The sequence below is a fragment of the Mustelus asterias genome, chromosome 2 (assembly GCF_964213995.1).
Source record: "Mustelus asterias chromosome 2, sMusAst1.hap1.1, whole genome shotgun sequence".
Taxonomy (NCBI): Eukaryota; Metazoa; Chordata; class Chondrichthyes; order Carcharhiniformes; family Triakidae; genus Mustelus; species Mustelus asterias.
Window position 1 is genome coordinate 78588043 of NC_135802.1, and position 12278 is coordinate 78600320.

At 42.8% G+C, this 12278-nt stretch overlaps 1 protein-coding gene across 1 annotated transcript in view; it reads left to right on the forward strand.

Moving 5' to 3' along the window:
• Nucleotides 1-6: 6 nt before the first annotated feature.
• The window catches only part of LOC144509177 (putative acyl-CoA dehydrogenase 6), a 64773-nt gene continuing 52501 nt past the window's right edge, over nt 7-12278 (forward strand). The window contains exon 1 of the mRNA XM_078237613.1: nt 7-234. Coding sequence (XP_078093739.1) covers nt 28-234 — 207 coding nt within the window. The 5' untranslated portion in view covers nt 7-27. The remainder of the gene's footprint in view (nt 235-12278) is intronic.

Below are 12278 nucleotides of genomic sequence, written 5' to 3' on the forward strand. Positions count from 1 at the left end.
CTCTGCGCCTGCGCATTCACCCTCACAATGGCCTCCAGTTGCTCCCGGTTGTTGTTGCGGAGCCGCTTCGGGCTGTGGGCCCGGCCTGGGTCTGGGGTTGTGTCCGGGGCCTGGTTTGGGTCTCGGTCCCGCTGTTACTCTGAGAAAGTGGCCCGGGAGACAAGTTCGGTGGCGGCTCCGCAGGACGGTATCTACAGTCAGGAACATTTCAGCCTGAGAGAGTCTCTGCGAAAGGTACTGGGGGAGGGCAGGGCTGGTTATCAATTTAATCTCCATTCCAACCACAATGTTCATCGGTAAAACTCCCCTTAAAGCATCAGAGAACTTTCACCGGCACTTCACAGAGGACAGCAGCTCATATCGCAGTAAGAGGCCATGTGGCCCATAGAGTCCACATCGACACATTAGAAACACCTGAACTCCCACCTAACCCCATCTGCCAGCACTTGGCCCACAGCCCTGAATGTTATGATGTGCCAAGTGCTCATCCAGATACTTTTTAAAGGATATGAGGTAACCAGCCTCGACCACCCTCCCAGGCAGCACATTCCAGACCGTCACCACCCGCTGGGTAAAAGGGTTTTTCCTCCCCCAAACCTCCTGCCCCTCACCTTGAACTTCTGTCCCCATGTGACAGAGCCTTCAACTAAGGGCAACAGCTGCTCCTTATCCACTGTGTCCATGTCCCTCATAATCTTGTACACCTCGATCAGTCTTCTCTGCTCCAAGGAAAACTTAAAAGTTCCATCCATGATTGGTACTCGACCTGACTCCCTCCTCCACTTCTAACCCATAATCTTGAGAATTTTTTTTCAGCATGTCCAATTCCATTTTGAAAGCTTTAGGTCCTAACTCATGGTTGTGTAAAAATGTCTTTCTTCGTATCACCTCTGATTCTTTTAAAATTATCTTAAATTGATGTCCTCTGGTTCTCAATCTTTCTGCCAACAGGAATATTTTTCCCTATTTACTCTGTCCTGAACAACTTAATCAAATCTATTAATCTTTTTTCCCAAAGCAAACAACTCCAGCTTCTCCAATCTATACATGTAACTGAAGTTTCTCATTCCTAGAATTATTCTCCTGAATCTTTCCTGCATTCTCTTTAATGCATTGCCGTACTTATTACTTTTCCTAAAGTGTCATGCCCAGAACTGGAACCAGCATTTTGGTCGAACCAACATTTTACAAAAGTTTAAAATAACTTCTTTGCTTTGGTACTCCAGATCCCTAATATGTTTAAAGCGCGGATGGACGGATTCCTGAGCGGTAAGGGAATTAAGGGTTATGGGGATCAGGCGGGTAAGTGGTACTGATCCACGTCAGATCAGCCATGATCTTATTGAATGGCGGGGCAGGCTCGAGGGGCTAGATGGCCTACTCCTGCTCCTATTTCTTATGTTCTTATGTTCTTATAAAACCTAGGATCCTGTATGCTTTGTTAATTGCTTGCTCAACCTGCCCTGTCATCATCAAAGATTTGTACACCTATATATCCAGGTCCTTGAGGTGTTGAGCTCAAGTGTGCGGTGGAGTCCTGTCTGAACTTATCCCAATTCGAATGGAATTTCACACTGGCCCTGTGTCCCAAAACCTCCCTCAGGAGCTGTGGCCCCACAATTTGAGTTGTTTTTCAGAAATTCCCTCTGTGCCTTTCAGTTTTCAACAGAGGGATTTCCTGTACTGTGTGCTAAACATAGAAGATAGGAGCAGGAGGAGGCCATTTGGCCCTTCAAGCCTGCTCCACTATCATGGCTGATCATTCAACTCAATAGCCTAATCCTGTTTTTTCCCCCATAACCTTTGATCCTATTCGCCCCAAGTGCTATATCCAGCCACCTCTTGAATACATTCAATGTTTTGGCATCAACTACTTCCTGTGGTAATGAATTCCACAGGCTCACCACTCTTTGGGTGAAGAAATGTCTCCTCACCTCTGTCCTAAATGGTCTACCCTGAATCCTCAGACTGTGACCCCTGGTTCTGGACCCCCCCACCATCGGGAACATCCTCCCTCATCTACCCTGTCTAGTCCTGTTAGAATTTTGTAAGTCTCTATGAGATCCCCCCTCATTCGTCTGAACTCCAGCGAAAACCTAGTCAATCTCTCTTCATACATCAGTCCTGCCATCCTCGGAATCAGCCTGGTAAACCTTCGCTGCACTCCCTCGAGGGCAAGAACATCTTTCCTTAGAAATGGAGACAGAACTGCATACAGTACTCGAGGTGTGGCCTCATCAAGGCCCTGTATAATTGCAACAATACATCCTACTCCTATACTCAAAACCTCTTGCAATGAAGGCCAACATGCCATTTCCCTCCTTTATCGCTTGCTGCAGCTGCATGCTTACCTTCAGTGACTGGTGCACAAGGACACCCAGGTCCCGCTGCACACTCCCCTCTCCCAATTTACACTCATGCAGGTAGTAATCTGCCTCCTTGTTTTCGCTTCCAAAGTGAATAACTTCACATTTATCCAAATTATACTGCATCCGCCATTGATTTACCCACTCGCCCAACTTGTCCAGATCATTCTGAAGGATCTCTGTATTCTCGTCACAGTTCACCCTCCCACCCAACTTGGTATCATCTGCAAACTTTGAGATGTTACATTTTGTTCACTCATCCAAATCATTAATATATATATTGTGAATAGCTGGGGTCCCAGCACCGATCCCTGTGGCACCCCACTAGTTACTGCTGCCAATTTGAAAAGCACCCATTAATTCCTACTCTTTGTTTCCTCTCTGCCAACCAGTTTTCTATCCATCTCAGTACACTTCCCCCAATCCCATGTGCTTTATTCTTGCACGATAACCTCTTTTGCGGGACTTTGTCAAATGCTTTCTGAAAGTCCAAATATACCACATCGACTGCTCCCCCTTGTCAATTTTATTAGTTACATCTCAAAGAATTACAACAGATTTGTCAAGCATGATTTCCCCTTCGTAAGTCCATGTTGACCCTGTCTGATTCTGCCACTGCTTTCTAAATGCTCCACTATAAAGTCTTTGATAATGGATTTGAGAATTTTCCCTACTACCAATGTTTGGCTTACTGGTCTATAATTCCCTGTTTCCTCTCTATCTCCCTTTTTGAATATTGGTGTGACATTAGCTAGAACGGCATTAGTCTGCTGCGCACCCTTCAGTTCCTCACCCTCATCAACTGTCTGAACACACTGTGGTATTCCATCACACCATTTGGAGGTGACGTGGAGGTCTTGCACCTTGAGTCAGTGTTCCATGTGTATATATATATAAAAAATATAGTGCAAGGTTGCAGTGTCTTTTTTTTAGTTATTTGAAGGGGCGACTCCTCGAACTTTGGTTGCACTTCAGACCCAGGTTCCTGATCTTTGGCCATACAATGTGCAGGGGGATAGGAGGGAGGGAGGAGGACCTCCTTGTTAATCTGCTGCTGGACCTGACCAAGATGGCAATTAAAAGATCCATCAGCGGGCAGTTGAGGGTGTCGTTTGGCCCAACTCTCTGCCCTTTTCTGTGGCCGAGTTCACACCTGTGTTCCTGTGGAAGGCCTCTGTGACCAATGAGTGCAGGAGGGGCTGGGGTGCATAATCCACCCCAGAAACATTTTAATTTAATTTGTTCAATTTCCATTAACATTTTTGTTACAATGCCCTTTTAAGGGCTTATTAGTTACTCAAGTTCATTTGTTTACTTGTTACTCAAGAGTATAGAATCATAGACCCCCTACAGTACAGAAGGAGGTCATTCAGCCCATCGAGTCTGTACCGACCACAATCCCACCCAGGCCCTATTCCCGTAACCCCACACATTTACGCTACTAATCCCCCTGACACTAGGGTCAATTTAGCATTGCCAATCCACCTAACCTGCACGTTTTTGGGAGGAATCCGGAGGAACCCACGCAGACACGGGGAGAAAGTGCAAACTCCACACAGTAACCGAGGCCGGAATTGAACTTGGTCCCTGGTGCTGTGAGGCAGCAGTGCTACAGTATACACCCAGATCCCTCTGTTCCTGCATCCCCTTTCAAATTGTACCCTTTCTATTCCTGTTCTTACCAAAATTAATCATTCCATTAGGCTTTTACTGCCACTTGTCCACTCATTCCACCAACCTAGTTATATCCCCTTGAAGTCTAATGCTGTCCTCCTCACTGTACACAATTCTTCCAAGTTGGATGTCATCCACAAATGTTGATACTGAGTCCTGAACACTCGCGTCTAGGTCATTTTGGTATATAGCAAAAAAAGCAGGGGACCTCGCATCAATCCCTTGGGAACCTCACCACCCGATCTGAAAAGCAGTCATTCACCACTACTTTGTTTCCTGTCCCTCAGCCAATTTTGTATCCATGTTGTTACTGTTCCTTTCCATGGACTGTAACTTTGTTAATGAAATGTAGCAATGTATCAAGTGCTTGTGCAAGTCCACATATACCACAATAATCGCATTACCCTCAATGATGCTCATCAGAAAAATTCAAACAGGCTTGTTAAACACTATTTGCTTTCCTGATTAATCCACATTTGTCCAAGTGATTGTTGATTTTGTCCAGAATTATCATTTCTAAAAGCTTTCCCGCCACCAAGCTTAAACTGGTTGGTCTGTAGTTGCTGAATTCATGCTTACAGCTTATTTTGAACAAAAATGTAATATTTGCAATTCTCTAGTTCTCTGGCACCATACCTGTATCCAAAGAGGATTGGCATATTGGGTGGCATGGTGGCACAGTGGTTAGCACTGCTGCCTCAGCGCCAGGGACCTGGGTTCGATTCCTGGCTTGGGTCACTGCCTGCGGAGTCTGCGTGTTCTCCCTGTGTCTGCGTGGGTTTCATCCGGGTGCTCTGGTTTGCTCCCACTGTCCAAAAGACATACTGGTTAGGTGCATTGGGCATGCTAAATTCTCCCTCAGTGTACCCGAGTGTGGCGACTAGGGGATTTTCATAGTAACTTCATTACCAGTTCAGCCTAGTTGTGACACTAATAAATACATTTAAACTTCAATATTATGGCCTATGTTTCCATGATTTCCCCCCCTGTTTTCTTCAGTACCCTTGGATTTTGCCTGGTCCAGCTGACTTCTCCAGCTAGCCTATCTACTACCTCCTCTTGATCAAGTTTTCAGCCCATGCAGTGTCTCAACTACCTGGTCTTTCACTAAGGCTTGACCAGCAACTTTTTACTTGGTAAAGACCAATGCAAAATACTCATTTAGTGCTTCAGCCAAGCCCCCTGCCTTTATGCATAGATCCCCTTTTAGGTCCCTAATCGACCCCATTCCTTTTACAATGCTTTTAGTATTTATATGCTTATGGAAGATTTTGGATTTACTTTTACCTTAGCTGACGGTGTCTTCTCATATGTTCTCCTTCCTTCTCTTAATTGTTTATCACTTTCCTTCAGGATCATTTATATTCAGGTCTTTTCAGAGCAGTTTATCCTGGCTTCATTTTATGGAACTTTTGAGAAGTGGAGGGGTTTAGTGGGAGTCCCAGAGAGTAGAAAGGTCTGCCATGAATAGAATACAGGGCGAAAAGAGTATACAGAAAGCCAGAGGACATAAGGAGAAATAAGGTTACAGAGGAGGGTGAGACCATGGCAGGATTTTTTTCATTTAAATTTATATGTATCGGGGGACAGAGAGGCAATGTTACTAAGTGAAGATAGTAGTAATGGATCAGTAGGATTTATTATGAGACAGATGTTAGTTTCCTATTTTGGACAGTTTAGAGTTTATAGTGAGTGGAGCTCAGATGGCTGATAGGGAGGCATTAGAGAAATTGAGTCTAGGGATGATGGAAAGTTTCAATGGCCATGAAGTAGATAGATTGGAAAGACTGCGCTTGTTTCCACAAGCATTTAGAAGAATGAGTGGTGACTTGATTGAAGTATATAAGATCCTGAATGGTATTGATAAGGTAGATTTTGAAAGGATGTTTACTCTTGTGGGTGAGTCCAGAAGAAGAGGGCACAGTTTAAAAAAAAATATTTTTATTGAGAATTTTCAATTTTATATTCAGTACAATACCCAACAAATTCCCAGGATTCAGTACAGTACGGAACAATTGTCTTATATACATGGAAAGGACCAGCAAAGATCAATACAAATCATTCAAAGAACCAGATTTCACAATTCCTGCCGTTATGGTCAGCGCCGCCTCCTGTACGGATATTGAAAGAACCACAGAAAAAGTGTAGGGAATCAGGACTACACGACAGGGCCTTGAAAACATAGCATTATGGTGCACTCACGTTCACAGAGCAGGAAAATAGAAATTCAAAACTCAAGGACTATCAACCATGTTTGGGCATGCACCACCACAATCCCCACACTCCCACCAAACAGAAGTGCCAATGGCAAGAAAGAGAAGTCCAGTTCTCTCCAGGATATTTAGTCCGTCTGCACCACCATAGGATACGCACCCGATTTCTTAGACTCAGAAAACTAAGAAAACAAAAAAAAACACAACACCAATAATTCTAATAGGGAGGTTTCATAGAACATAGAACAGTACAGCACAGAACAGACCCTTCGGCCCACGATTTTGTGCCGAGCTTTGTCTGAAACCCAGATCAAGCTATTTCCTCCCTATCATCCCGAAGTACTCCATGTGCCTATCCAATAGCTTCTTAAATGTTTCTAAAGTTTCTGACTCCACTATCCCTGCAGGCAGTCCATTCCACACCCCAACCACTCTCTGAGTAAAAAACCTACCTTGGACATCCTTCCTATATCTCCCACCATGAACCCTATAGTTATGCCCCCTAGTTACCGCTCCATTCACCCGAGGAAATAGTCCATGTTTCCTTACCTAAAATGAGGACATAAGGCCATACCAACCAACTCTACATCTATCTGTCCACCCACCACCCTGCTGTGGTGCTACCCATCTTTTCTTTAACTAAAGCAAAGGGTACTGCAAAAGAATGTACTCTTTCCATGCAAATGCAAGGATTACAGCATACAAAAAAAATGAAGCATGTATTGCACGACCCCCAAGACACACAATTCACTTGGAGCACTCCCTAACAAAAAAGAAAGAAGAGGGCTCCCGGCCAGAACACAGAGCCATCAGCAAGGACACAAAAGATGACACTACATAATCAGGAGCAAAATGGGATGTTCGGCATACCATGCAGCAAGATTTCCAAAGATCGAAGGTGAGTCTTCACTGAGGAAACCTCCCGCTTGAGTTGGAAGATGATCATTTCTGTACCATTCATTCCCTATAGGATATCTTGCAGTTCATCATGGTGCGCACTCATAATCTGTGCCGTTGAGTAGAATGCATCCTCCATATTTTTGCTCATAAACATGGTCTTCATCATGGCGCCAACAGCACCACCCGAGCGTGGACCTTCTCACCGGCAACGTCGCCACTGAGAACTGGCCCCCGCCAAATCAGCGCCGATCGCATCAGACAAACAAGGGTTCTTCGACCTAATTCTGCTCTCCACAGTCAAAAAAGTTAACTAGGACCTTCCATAAACATTGCCCAAATAATATGTAACAGTCAATTAATTACAGGTTGTGCATCAGGATAACAGAAAGGATTAAAAGATGAGTAGTGCCAGAGCTCATGGAAACCCATGCTCATATCATGTGGACGCCCCCCACCACCCACCCACCCCAGGGGGCACAGTTTTAAAATTAGGCATTAGTCTTATAGGAAAGAGATGAGGGGAATTTCTTTCTAATGGTTGTGCGACTTTGGAATTCTGACCCTCAGAAGACAGCGAGCGGAAGCAGGGTCAATGAATACTTTTAAGGCAGAAGTAGATCAATTTTTGTTTGTCACCTCTCACTAAATCATTTTCTAAATTGGTCAATAGCTTGCTTTCAATCCCCCGCGTTTCTAGTTTAACTAAAAGTCTGTTATGAGGGATCTTATAGAATGCTTACTGAAGGTCCATGTAAATAATATCAATAGACATTTACTTGCCCATTGATTTTTTTTGAAGTGGCCAAAGTAATCCAGTTCATTGGGCGCAAATTAGCTATACAGATCGTAGGAACATAGAACTTGGAAGCAGAAGTAGGCCATTCAGCCCTTTGAGGTTGCTCTGCAATTCAGTAAGATCATGGCTGATCTGGTTGGGTCTCAACTCTTCTTTCGTATCTCAACCTTTTCTTATCCAAGGAAAAGAGCCCCCAGTTCTCCCATCTATGTGCATAACTAAAGTTCTGATGTGGAGATGCCGGCGTTGGACTGGGGTAAACACAGTAAGAAGTTTAACAACACCAGGTTAAAGTCCAACAGGTTTATTTGGTAGCAAAAGCCACACAAGCTTTCGAGGCTCTGAGCCCCTTCTTCAGGTGAGTGGGAATTCTGTTCACAAACAGAACTTATAAGACACAGACTCAATTTACATGAATAATGGTTGGAATGCGAATACTTACAACTAATCCAGTCTTTAAGAAACAAAACAATGGGAGTGGAGAGAGCATCAAGACAGGCTAAAAAGATGTGTATTGTCTCCAGACAAGACAGCCAGTGAAACTAAAGTTCCTCATCCCTAGAACCAGTCTTGTAAATCTTTTCTGCACTCTCGCTAATGCCTTCACATCTTTCCTGAAATGGTGCCCAAAACTGGGTGCAAAATCTATGCTGGTCCTCTCTTAGCTTAAACATTTCAAGGTGTGTAGCCACCCTATCCTTAGTTCTAGAGCTTAATTATTTGCTGAAAACAGATGATAGGCTAACAGCCTTTAAATGCCTGTTTTGGCACTCACTTTTTCTAAATAACGTGCAATTTCCCACAGGAATGGAACAGTTCCTGTGTTGAGAGAGCCTTGGAAGATTATAGTTAGGACATTGGCAAAGTCTCCTATACTTCCTTTAAAACCCAGGGATGGATCTGTCCTGGGGATTTGTCACTGTTTTGTGCCATTGTTTTCTTCATTATTATTATTTTGTTTAAGTTACTTTTGCTTTTGATGTGTCCTTGATTAATACTCACTTCTTCCTGTACTATAAATACTGGCACATATTTCTGATCCTCAGGGGGTTGTACGTGGGAGATTTTCCAGTTATCCCTGCAGTTTCATGAAGTGTTTCATTAAGTTTCTTGAATCATTGAAGAATCCTAAATTAATACAGCACAAAAGGGAATTCTTTACCCATTGTGCCTGTGCTGGATGTTTGATGGAGCTATCCAATTAATTTCTCACATCCCCCTCCCCCAATTTATTTTCCATGAGATTTCTCCCCATTTCCCTCCTTCCATGCTCTTGAACGTGACTAAAATCCGCTTCCACTGTCTCTCAAGGTCACAACTACTCATCATGTAAAGGAAAATGTTTCTCCATGTTGTCTTTTAAATCCGGATCTTCTGGTTGTCACCATTCCTGTCACTGAAAACACAATCTCCTTATTTACGCTTCAAAACCATTCATGATTTTGAACACCACTATCAACTGTTCCTCTTAAGCTTTTCTTCCAAGTAGTCTAAGCACAGTTTCTCCAATCTCTCCGCATTGTTGAAGTCCCTCATTCCTGATTCATCCTTTATGTTCTATGTGGATGTCTCACAAGCTAGTTACTTGTGGAAACAATTGCCAGAAAAAGCTCCACATTCAGTGGTTTAGTGCCTTCTCAGCTTCACCCCTATCCTGAGAATAAATTTATAAAATGTTCGTGTGATATTCGCTGTACTGGGGACGGGGTGAACTTGTATTGTCAGTTTGCTGCCAAATTCAGCACTGTCATCAGTACAACATAAGTTGGTAAAAGTTGCAGAAAAATATGTTGGTTTTATTGCATACCAAAGCATTTTTTGGGATTGTAAACTTGCAAACGTGTGACTTAGTCTAAAAATGTCTTAAAAAAACCTATCTTAAATACCCTTGTATTCTTAACTTTTGATCACAGAATTGTGAGCAACTTTGAGTTTATTTCATTATGATGCAACCATTTAAAACATGTAATAGGTTAAACTTTGTAAAGAAGAACTACTCTTGACATTTTGGATTTTTAAAATATTCTTTCACAGGATGTGCTGGCTCGGCTAGCATTTATTGCACTAATTGCCCTGAACAAGGTGGTGAAGAGCTTCCTTCTTGAACCACTACAGTCCGTTTAGTGCACATACACCCACAGTGCAGTTAGGGTGAGAGTTCTAGGATTTTAATCCAGCAACAGTGAAGGAACGGTGATGTGGTTCTAAATTAGGATGGTGTATGTCATGGAGGGGAACTTGGAGGTGGTGGTGTTCCCATGCATTTGCTGCCCTGAGCTTTTAGATAGTAGAGGTCACAGGTTTGAAAGGTGCTGTTGAAGGAGCCTTGGTGTGTTGCTGCATTGCATTTTGTAGATAGTGGACACTGCTATCACTGTGCGTTGGTGATGGAGTGAGTAAATGTTGGAGTTAGTGGATGGCGTGCCAATCAAGTGAGCTGATTTGTCCTTGATGGTGTCAGGCTCATTCAATGTTGTTTGAGCTGACGCATCCAGGCAAGTGGAGGATATTCCACCACACTCCTGACTTGTACCTTGTAAATTGTGGATAGCTTTGGGGAGATTCATACTCAATTTGTACAACAGAACTATCCCACTCCAGTGATAATGGTTTCATTGAAATTAGTGGGGCATAAAACATCAAACCTGCTAGAGATAAGAGTTGTCGTATTTGCTCAGATCTGCTGTATTGAAGGAGGTTCCAACACATGACCCTCAATTGTCTTTGCCCATCCAACAGCTTCATCTCCTATATTTTTGGAACCAATGAGTGAAAGTGTTCAAAGAACATTAAAAAAAAATTCTGATGCCCCTGTGAAGTTTCTCCTAGGTTGCTGACAAGAGTGTCCGGAAAATGAATCTTCAATTCTTCCAGATGCAAAGGCAATCTTGGAGGATGATGATCTGAGCCCAAAACTGTGCTACTTACTTGATATTGGGAAACCATTCTACAGAGCGGGAAATCTGCAATCCTACTCTTTAGCATGATTTTCCAGAATTGGGCCGTTCACAGGCCAATTTAAAGTTAGTATATTGATGTTTATATTGGAGCTGTAATCATGTCACTGTAAGCAGGCGAAAAGGAAAAGAGGACCTTCTTGAGAATCTCAGTGATGAAAGATTTTTAAAAATTCACTTTGTTTAATCGGAATCTGGAGCAATTTGAACAAAATGCACTTTTCATCTAAGATGCCAGCAAATATACTTCCACCACTCTAACTGTGGTTCTTTCACAACTAGCTTCATGGTAAGTTATAATGGTCAGTAATGGAGCTTTCACAATATGTCGTGCAAGTGTGCAATTACTAAAGGCAGGCTTTTCTGTCCAACTACACCAGGTCGATATTTAGCCTCCACATGAATAAAAATTCTCATCTCGTTATCAGCCCTGTTCCCATATACCTTTGTCCTCTTTTTCTTCATCTACTTATCCAAACATGTTGATGAAGTATTCCAAACACCAATCCTGGAGGAAAATTCCACAGCCTCATAAATCTGCAAAGGAGTGTCTCTAGCTCTCTGTTAAAAATGTCTCACTCATGCCTCTCAGTCAGAAAGTTGTGGGTTCAAGCCCTACTCTAGTGACTTGAAGACATGGTCTGGACTGCCATTTTGCCGAAAGTGCTGTCTCTGGGAGAGTCCTCTCAGATGGACATGGTCATAAATAATCCCATAGAACTATTTGAAATAAAATCAGGAGGGTTCTCCCAATATTCTAGCCAACGTTCATCTCTGAATCAATAGATGCATTTCATTGTTGTGTGGAACCTTACAGTGCTCAAAAGGAATTACTCCATTTCCCTATATTATAATCATTGTTGTACTTAAAAGATTTTTAAAAAACTTCACTTTGGGACATCCGAAGTTCTGAAATGCATTACATCAATGCATGTTCTTTTTTTCCTTTCTTGTATCTATGGCACTTTCTTCTAGGAGCCTGTGCTGCTTCCACCTACCTTCCATCTTTTCATTGTTTCAACTATTTCTATCGTACCACGCATACAGTTCACTTGTTCTAACAAATAAATGGCACAGTTTTCCAAGTCTTTCTTTGTATTTGTATTTCCTTATATTGGACATCATCCTAGTGAATCAGCATTGTAACCTATCAGAAACCATAATGCCAAGTCCAACACTGCTCATAGCAGACTAACTGAGACCTTTTTATATTATAGAACCATTGGACAACATGGCACATAAGGAAACTATTTAGTCCATCGTGCCTGTGCTGGCTTTTTAAGAGAAGTATACAATTAGCCCCGCAGGCGACCTGCATATCGAGAGCAAATTGATCTTTGAAATGGAGCTGTCTAACAAACTCCTTTTCCTT